General features: G+C 39.8%; 2 protein-coding genes across 2 annotated transcripts; one reads left to right on the top strand and one right to left on the bottom strand.

The window, feature by feature from the left end:
• Window positions 1-8,476: 8,476 nt before the first annotated feature.
• On the bottom strand, window positions 8,477-14,144 carry LOC114872608 (BTB/POZ domain-containing protein KCTD16). The gene has a single exon (XM_029179960.2). It carries the CDS (start codon window positions 13,655-13,657, stop codon window positions 12,905-12,907), a length of 753 nt encoding a protein of 250 aa, XP_029035793.1. The 5' UTR covers window positions 13,658-14,144; the 3' UTR covers window positions 8,477-12,904.
• Window positions 14,145-15,309: 1,165 nt separating this feature from the next.
• On the top strand, window positions 15,310-18,944 carry LOC114872602 (mucolipin-3-like). Its single transcript, XM_029179950.2, has 4 exons — window positions 15,310-15,421; window positions 15,518-15,783; window positions 16,084-16,372; window positions 16,453-18,944. Exons 2-4 carry the CDS (start codon window positions 15,650-15,652, stop codon window positions 17,914-17,916), a joined length of 1,887 nt encoding a protein of 628 aa, XP_029035783.2. The 5' UTR covers window positions 15,310-15,421; window positions 15,518-15,649; the 3' UTR covers window positions 17,917-18,944.
• Window positions 18,945-18,952: the final 8 nt, after the last annotated feature.

The following is an 18,952-nucleotide window of genomic DNA, read 5'->3' as shown; positions in this document are numbered from 1 at the left end:
GATAAATGTATGAAGTATGATAATTTAATCACTTTACATAATAGAATATTCATCGTGAAATGAAAAATTTACTTAAACACCGCGAGCAAGTTATATAAAATTAACCCTGCATTCAACGTGCTAAAAAATACAATTCAAGGTCCACAATGTACTACACGCTATAGTACCTACACACTAGACTAATTAAAAAATGCTTAATGAACGTATGTTGAAGAATCAATAACTGTAAAGTTAGAAGAACAGCTTCCTCTTTGTGTAAGATGAAGAAACAAATTTACGTTGTATTGTTACTTACATATTTGTAAAAAACGGCCCACGTATCCTCCACCCTCTTCCCATTCCCAACACCTTGGCACCATATGCACTGTGCGCGTCCACCATCCATTAATCACAATATTAAACGAACATTCATCAAACCGTGTTAGTCATCGAACTGACGCGTGGTCACTGATCTCAAAGACGAACTCGACTAATATTCACGAAGAATTTACGAAGCCTCGATAATCCTTTGTTGTGACGCGTGCGTAGAAATGAGAAGAGGCTACGTTCGACACCGTTTGTAAACATCAACTTATGAATAGAAGAGCACGAAAGGAAGCCAGACAATTTCAATCAGAAATATAATATTCTTATAAATTTAAAACGATTGAATATTTTACATACGTTCATTAAGAATTTTTTATTGAATTTAATGAGCATGTACTATCCACCCTATTGATTCTAAACCATTTTTTACCCTTGTATAAGCAAACATGTAATATAAATACATTTTTATTTTGAAAATATCCAAAGGATAAGGATACAGTTTTTTATCACTTAAGATACGAATCGGAAGTGTCAGAACATTCTAGACTTCCCAAATAATTATCTCCAATATCTTAAATCAGTTACTCGTGTTTTCAAGAATCTCAGATAAGATCTACAGATTGAATCAATTTATCGACGGTAATATTAATTACTAACCGCCTTCTGGCTATTCAGCAAGGAGATACGCCCTAAATGACTACCAAAAATTGTACGTCGTTTGCGAGCTGCCTCGTCTCGTATAATGTGGGTCACCTTAATGCGTACGACACTCTGATGGTCATAAAGTTGCATGTTGTTTCGATTTTATTCGTCAGAGCAAGCGCGCGTAAAAATCGTAAATCGTTGCTACCGGTATATAAAACCACCCCTTGGCATTATCTTGTTTCTCTCTTTCTCTATTTTTTCGCGCTTACGGAACAGAAGAGATCAACGAGGAGGACGCAAATAACGCAAGGTTATCCCGTTCTCCACGTACATTTCAAGGATTTCATCGTGCAACAGTTTTGCAACCTCCATTTAATGCGACCAACTCCGTCACTCGAAAAACTTGCAAGTTTTTCTTCGTCAGCGCGAACAATGCTTCCTGCTTCGTCGTTAAAGAGAACTTCTATTTTTTACAAGTCACCAGCTCGAGAATTTCATTAACCCTTTCAGCTGGAAAAGTTACTCGAGCACATTTTATTATGCACCTGTATTTACACTGTGTTAGCAGGATACTCTAATCTTAAGTTCCCATTTCTTTGGAAAATGTACGTGTCTCGTTAGTAGACTGTGAATATTTTATAAAAATATGGAAAGTATGAGAAATGTGAAAAATACGAAAAATCCCATAAATGGAAAATGTACGATTTTTGAGAGGAACTCTCGTTAGAGTTACAAATTATTCACACATATTTAATTGAAAAAGCTGAAGAACTATTTACACGATTTATATACCATTTTTGGGAGACACGAAAACCATCAGAATTTCTCAAATTTGCCATGGGACAATACCAAAAGCTTACCATCGTCCATAATAGACCAAAATCAATTAAGAGATATTCCAATTGCTCCATTAATTTAGATTATTCTTTTAAAGCATCGGTACTTTTATCAAGACATCGGGCAAAGAAGAATCATAGCTTTGTACCCGAACGAGGCAGAGAATAAAATCGTAAACGGTAAAGACTACTGCTCGGCATAAAACGTGAAACCTCCTAGCTCGCTTTCATTCACAGTTAAACTCGGTTAAAAAAAGATGACGCTTGACCCCTTTTTTTATCGACTCCCAGCTTTGTTAAATATAGGGGTGACATTCACCATGAAATATCTTCATGAAACAACCAACCAGCTGGTCGTTTATTTACGTTGACCGCGCGTCCACGAAGAAACTGCGTGCATCGCACGGTTTACCGCCAACGGCGAATGAATTAATTTTCTTGATTGTCGTCGGCAAAATATAGCTACACCGGAGAATCTCGTTGCCGGCTCGTATCGCGTTAACTGACGTTCGAATAATTAAACGTGCACCGCATGGTTCGAGCTAATCGTGTGCATCATTGAACTGTAATCAGTTATAACGTAAAATCCTAACGATAAGGTTGCCACTTTATCTCCCGACATAGCATGCGATGATCATTAATTATATGAAACAACGTTGGAACGACGTGTTCTTCTAATGTAAACCATGAATTATCAAAGTGTTAATTTTACATGAAAGTTATATCTGTTCGATTGAAAACTTTAAAGAATATTATTTCAAGCGAGGAACACATATTTTTGGATGATATCGCGTGTTCAGCATAGCACTGAGAGATTTCAAGAGAGTTAAAGATGTGTTCCGAGTCGGTTTTGCTGGAGCGCTTCTCTATTTATTACCCTAAAGGCACGGTAAGATGCTATGGAAAAGGAAGAAAATGTTTTATGCAAGGAATTCGCGTTTCAGAGAAGCTATGGCGAGTTTAGCGCGCTAAAACGATCAAGCCTAGGAAGATTAAAAATTTATTTTCCTCGTGTAATCCTTTTTTAAATTAATCTCCTTGTGGATATTGGAAAGCAAGGAAAATAATTCCTGCGAAAAAATAAAAAAATACGTTTCAACGGAATCGTATAGAAACTACGATCAGGTATTCATCTCGTGGAACACTTTTTAAATTACTTCAAATTTCTTTCTTTATTGAATTCACCTGTTAATCCAGATAAAGGTAAGAAATACAAAGAAGTCTTCGACGAACAGAATTTCTTTTATCTTCATAGAATTCCTTATCGATGAACTCGTTAAACGTTATCGCGAAAAGCAGGAAAAACACGATCGAATGAGATTAAATGTATTTATTAACAAACAGCGGAAAAATAGTATTTTAATTAAAGTTTACGTTTACGGTGTCCCTTTGAAAAGGTTAAAAGGAAGAATGCGAAGGACGTGGCTATCGTATAAATATAACTTAAAGATCCATTTTATGCACGATTGGATGAAAAACGGTTCAGAATTTGAACAGAAAGGTCGAAGTATGTTCAAACGAGATTAAACTTTGAAATGGATCAATCATGGTCGTAGAGTTAGCTCGTTTCTCAAGTGTACTTACTTCGATCTTTGACTACACCGAAAACGTTTCTACATAAATTAGTTCCGCGACTAACGGTGGTGCCAATAAAACGTATCTTTATGATTCATTCAAGAGAACCATCACCATTTACGTGAAACTATCTCACGAATTTCGAGGGGTGAACCGAACACTTAATATCCCTGATCGAGGTGATTCGATGAGCTTCCTTTAATTCCATGCAAAATTCGAGACACAGTTCGCAAACTTACAATTTGACAGTGTATAAACCTAACTTCGAAATTTTTGCTGTTGCAAAATTTTCCCAAGAATAAAAGGAAAATGTTTCACGGACGAACAAACAACCCTTCGCGAAATTCAACCGAAAGAGAGAAGAAACAAAAACGCTCTTCAATCTACAGCTTGGAGTAAAAATAACCGAGGAGAAAAAAGAAGGTTCTTGTAAATCCCCCTAATAGTTTTTCTTCTCCCGCAAACTCGCAGTTTCCATTTTTACGGAGGCGGAAGCTTTCCTCGGTTCGAACTATTTCGTAGCCATCGCGATTTCGTGTACCGGGGAGTTAGAATTTTTAATAAAACTTGGATATCCAGGAAGACGACGCTTTTTCCAGGTCAGAAAATTCCGTGGGGCTCGGTGCGCGATCGAAAAGGCTGCTTTCAATCGCGGTTCACCGGAGCGCGGGGGTCACGGAAAAAGTCAACACACCGGGAAAGGGTAAATAACAGGAGATTGAGCCGCACACTCGATCGTGTTTGAAGGGCCGCACGCTTTCAAACGCGTCGTCCAAAATATGTTTATTCGAAACGAACGTGAGATGGATCGCACGTTTTGTTGATCCATTGTGTTAGCGACGTCACCGTTGTGTCGACATTACCCCTATCGCGATACAACCTTTCCCAACCGATCCTATCTGCAACCGCTATAAAACGTTATGTAACCGCTATAAAATAAATTACATCCATTGTCCACGACGCGCTTCTACTCTTCCCTTCGCACCCTTAATACAAATTCCATTAACGTGTAACTTGGCGTCATCGACATCGCCTTGGAAATTAATTAATTTGTAGAAGACTGTTAAACGTAATTAAAAGATTCGATAATTTGTCATTCAAAGTTTATCAAAACTTTACAAATTATGCTGGTTAATATTTTAAGGAATTCCATCTCCTTTAAGTTCGTATGGTAAGAATATGGGGTGCTTGAAAATGACACGTTCTCATGGAGATACAGTTTTAATGATTTCTCTATCCAACTGCACGGTGAATGAAATATTTACACGAGTCAGAGGAAGAGAAAATAGGGCGCGGTAAAATTGAAATCGGCTGGAAGGACGGACGAGAAGGAAAATTGCTATCTTGCGGCTGGATTTGATGCTCTAAATACCATTAAACCGGAACAAAATTTATCGCATCCCTCGTGACGAAACGTTGGAAAGTTCTCCACCGTTGGCTAACAGTTACTGTTACAAATTTCATGAAAGGCGAGCGATGAATTTCGCCCAGAAGGGAGGGAAATAGAAGAAAGTATTTAGAATGATAAAGTAACTTTTAGAAGCTCTCTAGCCGACGTTAAGGACGGTCGAATAATTTTTCCGTGAATTCTCGCCGGTACGTCGGAAGCAATAAAAAGAATTCTTACGAGCCGTTAAGGAAAATGGAAATGTCTGGCAATCACGGAACGGTATCCTCGCTGGTGGAAAACAAAAAACGCGATAACCCTTTCGCAGGATTAACGAGGAAACCGAGAAAATTGAATTCCCATTACGGAAATGAATGAAAAGTCGGAAAGACGTATCACAACAGTGGCTGACTGGGCTGAGACATTGAACGCCTTCGTAAAGAAGAAGATGAATGTTTGATCGTGACAAAACAAATCGTTTCTTAGTGTAAGATGGCCTGGTCGGGAGATAAATACACGAAGAAACAAAAGGGAAAAAAGAAAAAGAACTATTTGTCGTATGTGTCCGTAAAATCGAACAACATTTCTTATCTAGACGCGTCCAAAGATCCACGATAGTTCCCACGGTCTTCTTTTACCATTTCGCTAGGAATGTCGTTGGCGAACATCATCCTTCGTGATTCACCCTATCTTTTATCATCCATCCGCTCCTGATCAGACACAGATAGAGGGGCAAGGACTAGGAAGCTTTCGTGTACCAGCCGTCGAGGACGCCTGCGCGTTACTTTTATTGATCAAACCGAACGAACATTCAGTCTGATTCGAACCATCGAACCAGACGGATCCAGCAAACCGAAATACAATTACCTTGGCGACAATACGCGTCAACCACTGTTCGACGTTCCCTTTTACATTCATACCCTCGATTCACCGCGCCCTTCGTTTATTTCAAAGAAAACCTTCGCCTTCCCGCGACTTTCAAACAAAAAGCAATTTATCACCTTGGAAAAGCTAACCGCCACCGCGTCATAACCGCAGGGCGCTAATTTTTTTAGTTGCACTCGTTAACGAAGCCTCGAGAGTCGAGCCAGAGTGAGAGTAATTATCACGAGAGTAATTTACCGTCGGCCACTCGCAGCTGAAGAGTCAATTTGTCCGTGATATTATTCGAGGAGACTGATACGATGATTGCACAAGATGGTTAATTGAGAAACAAGGAAATGGCTTGCGTTTATTAAATTTTCTTTATTCATGGAACGCGTCGCGCCTTTCTAAGTCGTGATCAATTTCAATTTTTTTGAAGAGTCTGAGGGGTGATATTTTTCCATCTCTCAATTTTCTAATTCAATCTCTTCCTTGCCTATAAATTCTCACTGATAAATTCTTTTTATTTAGAAGAAAATCAAAACAGAATTCTAAATTAATTTCATAGAATCTACCCCTATCCCTACAAATCAATTTTCAAACCATTTAACCCTTTAAAATAAGCTTTATATGAAAATACTCTATCACCATGAATTTACTACAAGGATTATGTCAATGAGAGGAGACAGATCCTCGATCTTCTACAACAAAGAGCATCGCTAAATGAAGCATACAATCAAGTATACAAAATTATTTACCAGGGTGTATTCCACCCTCTAACAAGGGAGTAATTAACAGTGGATACCGGTTGATTGACTGATTCGAAAGCTGTGTTCTCGACGCAGGTACGCTTGTCCGAGGGACAATGGTCGTCGAGGCGATTACAAGGAAACCGTAGGTGTTTGACGTGCAACTGTATCCACCCCATAGAAATTCTCGCTCGTGTAATCGTCGCTGGAACCGCAACCGGTAACCGCGCCGTTATAATTATCCGATTCGATCGATGAACGCAGCTGGAGAAACAGCGGGGATGGCATTGAAGATGCCAAGGGATAATATCGAGTCGACCAAGGAAATTCGAGGTAATGAATCGTGGGATGCCGGGAGAAATGGAATTCTGAATATTCCACTTCCACTATAGGGGGACGCACCCACGGGGGGTGGTTGCATTCGACGATTTGCGTAATTGCGGAAACGAATGTGCAGCGAATCGTCGATAAGATCATACCCAATTAAGGGTTAATCAAATATTTACGGATCACTCGATACGATAAATATCACTTATGGAAACTTAAAGGGAGAAACTCGAATCGACCAGTCGACAAAATCAATTTCCCTTCTGTTTTTCATGTATGCTATAGAAATTTATGCTCCTTTTATATTACACCTTTCTGACTTGCTAATTCAGTCGGTCTGTTGTATCAGCGTAAAATCTTGCTGGAAACAAGTCTCGGGGATATTACGGTCATAAATCTGATAGGTGGATGGTTGATGGGGATCGTGACTATGAATCGCTGATGGAATTGGTTAAAATCAGCTGTTTCTGCGCCTTTTGTACAAAATTTTCAGTTAACACGTGGAAGATATGATCGTATAACCCTATCGTTGCAAAATTTTAATGTCGCTTGATGAAACATTTGAACGAATTGCATGAAGGGTACCTCTCGAAGAAGTATCATCTTATTATCTGGTTCAACGAACGCGTATACAAAAGAGGGCACCTTTTGTTTAACAGAAAAGCGATATGGTTTCGATGGCAAAACGGAAATATACCTCGGCGGATACAATGCACTGTTAATGATCGTTGTTAAGGATCCTAGCTTCCGCGCCATTTACGTCGATAATATTTATTTCCCTCTTGGCACGGTCGACAGATGAATGGAGACTAAGCAACAGATTGCTTCCCGTAATTCGAAGCAACGGTTTCAGAAAATCTATCCGTGGCTGACGCGTTTCATTCAAGCGGCCAATCGAGTTTACATCCGACATCTTTGGCTGACGTTCGTTAACGTGCAATCTCCTCTTTCAAGGGGAAACTTCTCCTCCGGGGAAAATATTTCACCCCCGCGACCCACGGGAATACGTATCATCATTACCACCCTGTCATATCCACTGCCTACGAGACAAATCATCGCCTTCGACTGTCTATTCGCGATAGAAAATGCATAGACTCTTGGAAAAGTAGAAACGAATAACGCTAACTCATTGTTGATGAATTCATGATAAAGCGATATTGAACACACGATGGTTGTGTAACGATTTATAAATATTTTGCATTTAATTCAGAGATAATTTTTGGTTTTTCGTTTACCGTTTTATCGGTGTAAATATTATTGCAATGAAGAGATATATCAGGACTGTTCAATGGTGATAATTGACAAAGATTTCATGTGTCACTTTTTGAGTTATAAACGTGGATTAAAATAAAAATAAATTGTCCTCAATTTACAAAGCCAATATCGAAAAATAAATACTGAATATGTGATGTATAAAATAGTATTTTTATACCAGGGATTTGTAAAGGCAAGATTTAAAAATTAAAACATTGACATTTAAACTACCAAGGAGAAATTATGTTTGGAAAAATAACAATTTTATATTTTCATATAACGTTTCCGCTGTAATAGAGAATTCGATTAATTGAATCTGGAGGTTAATTATCTTTTAATTAAAATAATACTATGATGAAAAATGCGAAAAAATATTCGTATCATCCCCCTCAAAATCACTTCCCAACGCATGGAGCACCTACACTACTTTATCATCTAACCCATTTTACGATCCGGCTTACATTCAATCCTCTACCGGTAACAAAAAAAGAGGGGTGAAAGGAGGACAAACCCGAAGGAAAAATAATTCCAGCTGCACGTCGTATCATCCTTTTATTTTTCCTCTCTCGATTTATGTATATACATGTACAATGATTCAGTATCTTCACGATGTAGCATCTTACCTTACACGCTACCTAACACTTTTGAGAAAGTCGCCCGCACGTGCGTCGAGCAAACGCGAAACCAGAGAACAAACAACGAGGCTCTCGATCTTTAGTCGTTATTTCAATTCATTTCACCCAAACGTCGCCGAACAAAACGAAAATGGAAGATCAACGAACAATAATTCAGCTGATGAAAGTGTACGAGTCTCGTTGTTCAATTTTCAGATTCTCGATCTTCTGACTCACCGGCATAGAAATATACGAGGTGAGGTAACAAATAGGTTTCCGATTTGATAGCTTCCCAAATAGATTCTCAGCACGAAGTTTACTCGGTAGATTTCACGGGAGGAAAATCTACGGGAAAAGCGATTCGCTTCGGTCACGGTTGAAGGGTTCGGAATAAAATCTTGGCAGCATGCCCGACGGAAGGGTTGGCGTTTTAACGCGTTTGTTCGCCGAGGGTGCACGCAACTTCTCGCTTTTCTACTCGCTGAATTCCATTTCGTCAAAGAAGGAAAAGAGTGGCTCGAACACGCGACGAGAGAAACCCTCGTAACATAGTTTAACCCTTTTAGGCTCAAAGTAACACCACTTTTACTTGCTAGAGTGATAATGATTTATCATCGCCTCTTGCTTCGGGAACTAATTTTACAAATTACCAATAACGACAAAGTAACGAAGGATGTTTTTTAACAAATCCTTCTTAAAAGGGTTAAAGTATTGTTCCTTCTTCGGATAACTAAATACGCTCGTTCGAAACTCGTTTCCTTTTACGGCGAATGGAAAAGGCGATGCACCGTTTCTAATCTACGAATTAGGACCGCTCTTTCGCTGCGTGGCGGCTGATCGATCCGAGGATCGCGCCTCGATATCCTAGATCGTTCGTTCCCGATCGCAACGACTTCTGGAATTGGGCTGCGTTCGTGCGAGATATCCGGAGTAGCCGACAATATCGGGGCCACCGAAGGAACCGAAGATCCTTTCGAGCCTGATCCGACTCGAGACGCCAGGTACACCGAGCTTAGGAATGTGGCCAAATGGATTTGCATGATTCAGGGAATTTCGTGGCAAGTAGCTTGCCCATCAACCTGTTTGAATTCCGCTTCGAGCATTGTCGAACTCTGTTCACCGTGCTAATCGCGCGATATATTGATCTCTATTCCTGACAATTTGCATCGAATGGAACCGAAGGATCGTTTGGGTAAATTGAACTTCGAAGTGGATAATCTACAGCAATGTTTTTCTAAAATTGCAAATCTAATACTTTGCGCAACTAGAACCTTAGGAAAACTAATGTTTGATGAAATAATATTCATTGTCGGATTTATCGGTGCACCTGGAGCTATGTCGTTTAAGCAAACATCTCCGTCGCGAGGCACGAATTCGCGATTCCGAGAGGTCGTCTTAAGGAAACGATTCCCGAGACACCTAAGTAACCTTCGACGTACCCGGATCGATCTCGGACACATCCATGGCCTGTATTCTATATACGCGAATTAACGAGAATGACCATAGCCGATACCTCTGTCAGCGAATTCGAACGATTCCCGCCTAGATCGTCCGTACCTTTCGCCCCTTTGACGCGTCGGGCATGTTATCGATGAACCATACGATCGTCAGAGCACTAAAGGTCGGCTTTGCTCTTACCGAATTTCACTGTTCCGGACGAGAAGATCTCGCCTTGAACCGATCGGATTATACCAGTCGCTTCCGTCCCCTTGTTTTATGCATGCACGTCCAGGCAGCGGAAATACCGTGAAAAATTTCAAAAAAAAAAAAAAAAGGGGAAGGAAACCGGAGCTATCTGCAATCTACTGAGGAATGGCGTGGAAAATGGAATCTCGTTGAAATTGAAAAATTCAACAGGATTTTCAATATCTTGCCGCATCGATCCTATCGATCCCCGCCTTTTATTCTTTCCGTTCGATTCGAAACGCTCCAAATATTTTGCAAGTCGATTCTGGGGTGTTCGAATGAAGAAAAAAAAAGGACACCAGGCAAGCTGATAAATAATTCTGTCTAATAAAAGCTAGTGTGCCGGAAAAAAAGGAGTTTACGATCGCGTAAGACACAGATAAGGTTGTTTCGCAGCTGAGAAAAACAGTCACGCGGAAACTTTATCAGGTGAAGCGTGCGAGCTAAGTTTAAAGTAGAAAAAATAAAGAAGAAACAGGCCAAGAGATTTCCTCGGGTCGAATAAAATTCATACAAAGGTTTCGTTCGAATATGGATGTTTGAAGTTTCTCGAAAGGAACCGTGCGTTTAGTCTTGACATCGTCTCGTTTATCTTGAAAAATTGCCAGCATTTCAGAAAAGTTCACGGGAACCCTACCATCTCTACAATTCGGTAAGTCTTCCTATCTGTTGCTCGCCGACCTCGCTTATCGTATAACGCTATTTATCTGCAATTATCTTTATCGTCGGAACTTGGAGCACATAAACGTTCAATCATTCGATATGTTTCTAATTAATAGGAAATCTATATCTTGGCCACACCTCTTGAAATCGAGACAATGGAATCTTAACAACACGATAATCGTTTAGCGATAAACGACGATTCGAACCCTTTAGTCGTCTAATTATAACTAGAAGTCGCTTTCTAAAAATCCGATTCCTCCCGTCGCATCGTCGACACTTCCGTTTTATTCCTTTCCTATCTGATAAACCTTCTCAACATCGCTTAATTCGAGAATTTCGTTATACACAGATTTAATTTTCAATCAGCAACTAAGGAAAATGTACCTACACGCGCTCGAACGCGCGAAACCTTCAACGACCTACTAAATTCAATTATTTTTACCAAACGCGGTATTTTCGCCCAAAATTAAAATCCTTCTCTATATGTATATTGATTAGGAAATAAAGAACAGTCTCTAAATCAAGAATGCCTTATCAGAGGCGTTCGACGTACGCGTTACTCGGATCGCTCGACATGTGTTTAACACCGTGTTGGCTTGTATGTCCACACAAGCTACTGGTTACACGATACGTAGACACAGGAGGCTCGTTTTCAGTGGCACACAATCAAACTGTTCAATATCAAGTTCAGCCTCGAACAGTCGGCCAGCGTTGTTTGAAGCTGAATCCTGAATCTGTCCTTCCTTCCTTCCTTACAGCTGCTCGTTACGATAGCATTGATAGAGATGAATTACGTTATCGGAAGAGAAACTTCAGGTAGACAGCCTGATTAATTCTCTCATTCTAAATCCTTCGATCGTCTTTTATACCCGTTTTGTTTTTTTTTTGTTTCGTTTTGTTTTTTGTTCGAAAATGACCATTGGTTCAAACGATGAATCGTCTCGATTGCTTTACGCTACTTGGTCTAGTTAAAGTTTCATCCTCTAATGGTATTCTTCTTTCCTGCGTATTTACGGCTACGAGTGAAAAAATTGCAAAGATCCTGCATTTTATTTTGTATCCTTTTTATGAAGCTCCTTCCGAATAATGTAGACAGTATTTCTAACGAGTCTTTGATTCTCGATGCCCAAGTTTGGATCATATTATTCGAATTGGAATGATACGATATTCAGCAAACGAACGATTAAACAGGAAGAACGTAGATGCGTGATGAATAGATTTGAATAGGAAAAAGAAAACGAGGATCTTTCGTTGAAACTTCCTCTAAATTTGACGATCAAACGTTGATTTTTCGTATCATTCAACATCTTCTTTATATTCTTCGAGACGTTACCATTAAAGTTTCCGTTGTACAGATGAAATACAATCTTCACACTGGTCGAAGATTAAAGCAAACTCTTCAAGTCGCGACGATCCAGTATCGTTTGCTTCGTCTTCTTCAAACTTTCCGTTGTCTCTCGGTCTTCTTAACACCGCCAATTACCGCAGAATCAAGCAAGATGAACTGGTCTTTGTTTCATCGACGAAAGTGCTTCGCCACGTTAAAGTGCACGTGTACGAGGGGAGTCTGCTAATTTCAACAAAGACACCTCGTTTGCGATCTGACTTCATCCAAATACAACGTCACGTCCCTTTCTTTAACGATCATTTCGGGTCCGTTCGAATGGAAGAAACGAGCAAAGAATATCTTGATAGAGGAATACGTGTCATCGTCATTTTATTAGCTCGATGAGTTTGAATAGTACATGCACAATGTTCGACGAAAAAGATTCATCGCTACTTTTTACCCTACCGGTTACGATCAGTTCGAGAAGGAAGAGTCTTCGGATAGCGAATTGCTGTCCCGTGTCTGTCGTTCGACGGACGAAATAATCCCGAAATTCCATTTGGTTGTTGGAATTGAATCTCGTCGAGCCGATCGAATAAAATGACACCGACTATTCCCAGCGACCGGCTCGTTTAGCTAATTCGAAACCAAGGAGGAAGAAGGAATGCTATTTAATCGCGAACAAAGACAAACTCGTTGTAATGATTCCAACGATTCTCCTCGGAATCCATTCCGGGCTTCAGCTGTTCCGAATTGCTGCCAGCTGTGCCGGAGCCGCAACTTCCGGCCAGCTTAAATCCTTGCTCTTGTAGCATATCGAAAGCTTGCTCGATCGAGCTGTGCTTCAGGAAAAATCTGGATGTGTAACGATCGGAAGCACCGTGATCCGGATCGCGGCTTTCGTTCAAGGTTTCTCCGAACACGTCCCTGCATAGAGTAACGCGACCGCATACGAGGATCCTCGATAGTTTCCGGAACTTGACATCCGGCAGGCCTTCGCGGCCGAACGCGAAGCTTCCGCGATAACCGACGGTTATGTGACCGGTTGCTCTCTTTCCCGGCGAGGTCAAGGAACCGGAAGACTTGCCGTTCTCCATAATGGCACGTTCCAATCCGGGGAGACCGTAAAAATTCGCCTCCTGTTTCAAGCGTTCCTTCTCCCGGAAACCTTCGGGCAGAACGAGTGCCTGATTGCGCAGGAAATCGAGCACGTAACGGAACAGTACACCGTCGCGGTCCAGGAAATACTTTCCCTTCGCATCCTTCTCGACCGGCGTTTTTCCCGAAAACAATGCGGCCAGATGAGAATCGCTCTCCCGGGTGAGGGTGGTTAAAGCAGTTGTGTAAAATACACCGCCCACGTTCAACTCCACCACGCTTGGCACAGCTTCCTGTTGCTGATCCGACTGCTGTTGATCCACCATGCTTCCTGCAGTTTTCGTTCAAATTCTCCTGTAGCCGCGCGATGCGACTCTAATCAACGTGGGATGTAAGTCGAGAAAAATAACCGAGCTGTTGATTGACGATTATTTTGTACCAACGAGAGGACAATGGACGAGAGGGAAAAAGGGAGAAAGAGCACACTGATGCTGCTCTGTTTACTCCCGCCTGTGCTACGATACTGATTGACTGCACACCGCAGGCCAACACTTCGAGACACTGAACACAGTTACGTGAGGGATATCGCGTTAAAAGCGAGAACCGACTGGCCGTCAGGTCGGTGACCGGGACAGCTGAGGGTTGGCGTCGAGGTGGACACACTCGGAAGATAGATCTGACCCCGAAAGCGTGCTCTCACGGGGCTGGGGACGAGAAAGACTGACGATGAGAGACTGCGCCTACGGTCGGTCGAGGAAGGCCGAGCTTAGCTCGGCTCCGTCGCTGCGCTTCCTCTCCTAGGCACTTGGCGCGCGCGGCAGGACACACCGTTCGTCTGTGTTGCGAAGCCCCGATACGCGGGCGCAGAAGGTGCAACGAGAACGCGCGCCGATCCTCAAACGTAGAAACGCGCGCACCCACCCCCTTGTCATCAGTGACGGCCAGATAAAATAACGTACAGAGAAAATTGCGTTTTCTACATGTATGAAACTATGTAGAATACACGGAAACTAGGAGCTTTTATATACTGTAATCTTCATAAAAATTTCCTACACGCATTCTTACCTCTAACCTCCAAATTCCACTTTCAAGCGAATCATAATTTCTCCTTTTTATGTATTAAACCAAACTACGGTAGAATACTGGTATTTTATCTGAGACTCACCATTTCGTTGTCACTGCATCAGTGTAGGCGATTCATCCACGTGCTATCACCAACTGCATTCCCTTTTTCGATCCAGATTGATTAGATCGAATTCCATCTGCTGATCTCACTTTGTGACTATGCTTCACTGCTTTCAAATTTCACTCGATAAATATTGCGTCTCTAGTTTCGTAAGAGTGGAAAATATTCTTATTTGCTTACCTTTGAACACTGTCCAATTATTTTCTTGTGCAACTGCATCGTTAAAGTTTCACTATCCTTTCATAACTGATTACTTCATTCCTGCCCGCGAAGCTTCAAACTGCCGCGCCGCCATTTTGTTTACAACGCTTGCTATCGAATGCGCGGGAAATTGTACTCTCAACTTCCGCCTCAAGCAAACTGAAATTTAATATAAATACCAGTTATAAATACATGTTTATTGTATCAATGCTTATCACGTCGCTATTTAAATATACCTAATAACAAATATCAATGATTATAAATGAACAATAAATGTTTGATTATCTACATGAATCATGGAATGATACGGAACGCTAGACTGTATGGTAATGCGCATAAGGATTCGATGTTTTACCGCGATTGTACGAAATTATCAATAGATTTACCAATCTTAAGTACTCGACCGTTCCACGTTTATTTGTCGCTTTCGTGTGACCCTCGGTTTTGTACAGGATATCAATTACACACTTGTAAAATGTTTATCACAAAACTTGACGTCAAACATTTACCATGACACTACGATCAACTGACAATTAGCGCCCTCCCTTCCATTTATCCCCATCACGTGATCATCTGGTTTCAAAGAACGGCCAAAGGAGCGCGCCGATCAGTAGAGCTAGATACGTGAATTGGATGGCGTGCGATGGCTGGTGCTAACAACGTAAAATCATTGCGATCGCCCTTCGTTGCGTATTACAATCCAGTACGTTGCAAACATAATTTTTCTATCACGGAACAAAACACGATCACGCGATACAGACTGATGTCATTCGGTAATCTTTCTTGTGTTGCTAAGCAGATCAACGCATGTGAACAACTGGGAGTCCCATCGTCCGTCGGAAACTGGAACGACAGTTCCGCGGGATAGAATATCTTCGATCATCAATTTTCAGTTCGTTCCATTGTTTCTTGATAGTACGATTCATACAAAATGTCGGAAACACAGAAAAGAAGGGAAGAATCCAGAGGTAATATTCTCAGGAACCATTCGTGGAGTAATGGACCTGACAGCGACGACGAGCTGAATGGCGAGAATGGACTGCTCAACGAAAATATAAGTCCAAGGTTCGCAAATTTATCGCAATCATTCTTGATTGAACTTTGATGATATTATTAGTTGTATGGCCTATTTCTATTGTCTTGTTACTTTAATCAGTAGCAAGCATTAGTATGCTAGTTTTCTTTGTTAACAGGTGTATCATTTACAATAAAGTATTGCACTCATTGTTAGTGTTGTATCTTCGAGATTCATTATTCAATTCTATATCATGCTCTTGCAAATATCAGATGATTAAATAATTCTTTGGTAGTATATTATGTATATATATCAGTAATATTCAAACTTGAAACCTTTTTGTTTTATAGTCATCATCAATCAACTCTAAATGATGATCCATCAGCGTGCAATATGACACTGTTTGTAGAGGAAAAGATGCGTAGAAAATTGAAATTCTTCTTCATGAATCCAATTGAAAAGTGGCGAGCAAAGCGTCGATTTCCATATAAATTTACTGTACAAGTTATCAAAATTCTGTTAGTCACTGTACAGTTATGCCTATTTGCTCATAACAATTACATGCATGTGAATTATGCTTGGGATAATAGAATAGCTTTTTCACACCTGTTTCTCAGAGGTTGGGATGCTATTCAGGAGGTAACATATATTATTTATTGTATAAACCACATACTAATATATGTATGACAATATAAAGATGTAATAATTTTTATCCTCAGGTACCAGTTTATCCACCAGCAACAGGTCCCTTGGCAATTTATAAGAAAGATGATTTCTTTAGTACAGTTGATTATGCTTTAGATGGGTACTATAATCTTAGTAATGCTATTGGATCATATTCATATACTGCGGAAGATAATTCAATAAGTTCAGTTGTCTTATGCTTGTACCATTATAAGGAAGGTGTTATATTTGGTTTCAATGAAAGTTACGTTTTTGACAAAGAAATCGTGGAAACTTGCATAAATATAACTCATCAGTTTTACCATCAATTTAGTACATCAAAGCGCTTGTTGTTCGACCAAAATATCGTTGTAAATTTCTCGGCTCTTGTCAAAGCTCATTTAAAGTTTGCCTTGAAAACAATTAACTTAAAAGCTGCCGGTCCAATGGCACCACCCGACTGTTACCAATTTGATATAAAAATTATTTTCGACAATCGTGATTTCGACGGGCAGATGTTGCTTTCATTAGACGCTGAACCAACGAGATTACAATGTAAAGGTGATACGCGTTACGTCGCGCATAATCACATTGAATCAATTCTAAGAACGTTACTGAATCTGCTCGTAATTTTAATTTGCACCGTATCTCTTGCATTGTGCTCAAGAGCCATATACAGAGCGCAATTACTTAAATTCGAAACTATGAATTTCTTCAAGAAAACGTACGGTACATCGTTGAGCTTTGAGGGGAGATTAGAATTTCTGAATCTATGGTATGTGATGATTATCGTGAACGATTTATTAATTATCATTGGCTCAGCGATAAAAGAACAAATTGAACGGAAACAGTTTGGTAGCGATCATTGGAACGTGTGTAGCATATTCCTTGGTACTGGAAATTTACTCGTTTGGTTCGGTGTACTGCGATATCTCGGCTTCTTCAAAACGTATAACGTTGTTATTTTAACGTTAAAAACAGCCGCACCGAAAGTAGCACGATATTTAATATGCGCGATTCTTATTTACGCTGGTTTTACGTTTTGCGGCTGGCTGATATTGGGCCCGTATCACATTAAATTCAGATCACTCGCCACAACTTCTGAATGTCTGTTTGCTTTGATAAACGGCGATGATATGTTTGCCACATTTACTATAACGTCTTTCAAATCGCCAATACTATGGTGGTATTCTAGGATCTATTTATACACCTTCATTTCATTGTACATATACGTGGTTTTAAGTTTATTCATTTCTGTGATAATGGACGCTTACGATACAATCAAGGTTTATTATCGCGACGGTTTCCCGAAAAATGATTTACAAACTTTTATCGCTGCGTGTACAGACGAAGCATCTAGCGGTCTCTACAGAGATGATTCTGAGAAAAGCGATTTATCCGAGCTGATAGATCGATTATTTTGTTGTCGGAAAAGACCCTTTTACGGGTCATTCACAGATTCAAACACAGAAATCTCAACGAAACCGGAACAAACGTGCGGGGGGGCAATCTGTATATAGTCCATTAATCGACAATAATGTATTAGATAGATCATATGGTTCCACGGCAGATATTGGGTATTATAATGACAATTTTGTCATATAAAGTATTTTTTTAATGAAATTGTTACGATTATATTTTTTGTTTGTTTTGAATACTGCGGTTGGCTGCCATTTTTATATTTTATATATGTATGTTACTAACGATAGACAATTCCGTTCACTTCCGTTTGCGTACTGCGAAATATTTTTGCTAAAAATATTTCTGCAGAAAGTGTGCGGATGTACATTCGAGTGCAACTTAGGCTTCACGATTGGGAGAGCCAAGGAGAGTCTAACATAGAACCTCCGCTCCCACAAATAAAATATATGTACAAATAAGGCAAATGATAGGACATTTTTGTCTCTATGCTTTTCTTTCATTAAGGGAAGCCTCAGTTGTACATAATAATAACGGCAATAATGTCGTTCATACACAGTATAATTTATAAAGTATTAACGTACTAAAGATAATTGTAGAAAGTTAATCTTTCTGCCAAAAACATTTAATGATGCAAAGTGTATGTAAAAATCATATATCTTCTTATTAAGGAACAATTACATGTATAAACAAAACTGTAATGTCAAAGTCATTAAGGAAAGTCATCATGCACAGTTTTGTATGTACACGAACTTGTATAAATATTAAGTCTTATTTTCCATACAACAGTGGACGAAATTAATTTTGAAATGTGAGGAATAGAAGAAAATATATTTCTATTAAAAGTGTCATTAAACGTGAAGTAGTGAATTACAAGACTAATTGTTAGATGACTAGGTAATTAATGCGAGTCATAACATTTGTAACTTTACCTCTTTGCGGCATATAAGCAATTTTATGTATCTTGTCATTTTAATGAATATGAATTGTATGTGATAAACTATATACAGTTATCTAACATGTTTTAATTAATAGAAACGAACACAGTGAAATCAGTGTGTCATCCAAAGAAATATATTTGTAATATATTTACAGTGGAGTACAATAAACTTGGAATTTCTTCAACAAATGTTCCGT

This window comes from Osmia bicornis, chromosome 13, assembly GCF_907164935.1.
Source record: "Osmia bicornis bicornis chromosome 13, iOsmBic2.1, whole genome shotgun sequence".
Taxonomy (NCBI): domain Eukaryota; kingdom Metazoa; phylum Arthropoda; class Insecta; order Hymenoptera; family Megachilidae; genus Osmia; species Osmia bicornis.
This window is presented reverse-complemented; position numbering and strand designations above follow the sequence as displayed.

Excerpts from the sequence above, each read along its gene's own strand:
- LOC114872608 (XM_029179960.2), bottom strand. The coding sequence starts at position 13,657 with ATGGTGGATCAACAGCAGTCGGATCAGCAACAGGAAGCTGTGCCAAGC.
- LOC114872602 (XM_029179950.2), top strand. The coding sequence starts at position 15,650 with ATGTCGGAAACACAGAAAAGAAGGGAAGAATCCAGAGGTAATATTCTC. Across the intron at positions 15,784-16,083 it reads AACGAAAATATAAGTCCAAG|TCATCATCAATCAACTCTAA; the intron begins GTTCGCAAATTT and ends TTTGTTTTATAG. Across the intron at positions 16,373-16,452 it reads GTTGGGATGCTATTCAGGAG|GTACCAGTTTATCCACCAGC; the intron begins GTAACATATATT and ends TTTTATCCTCAG.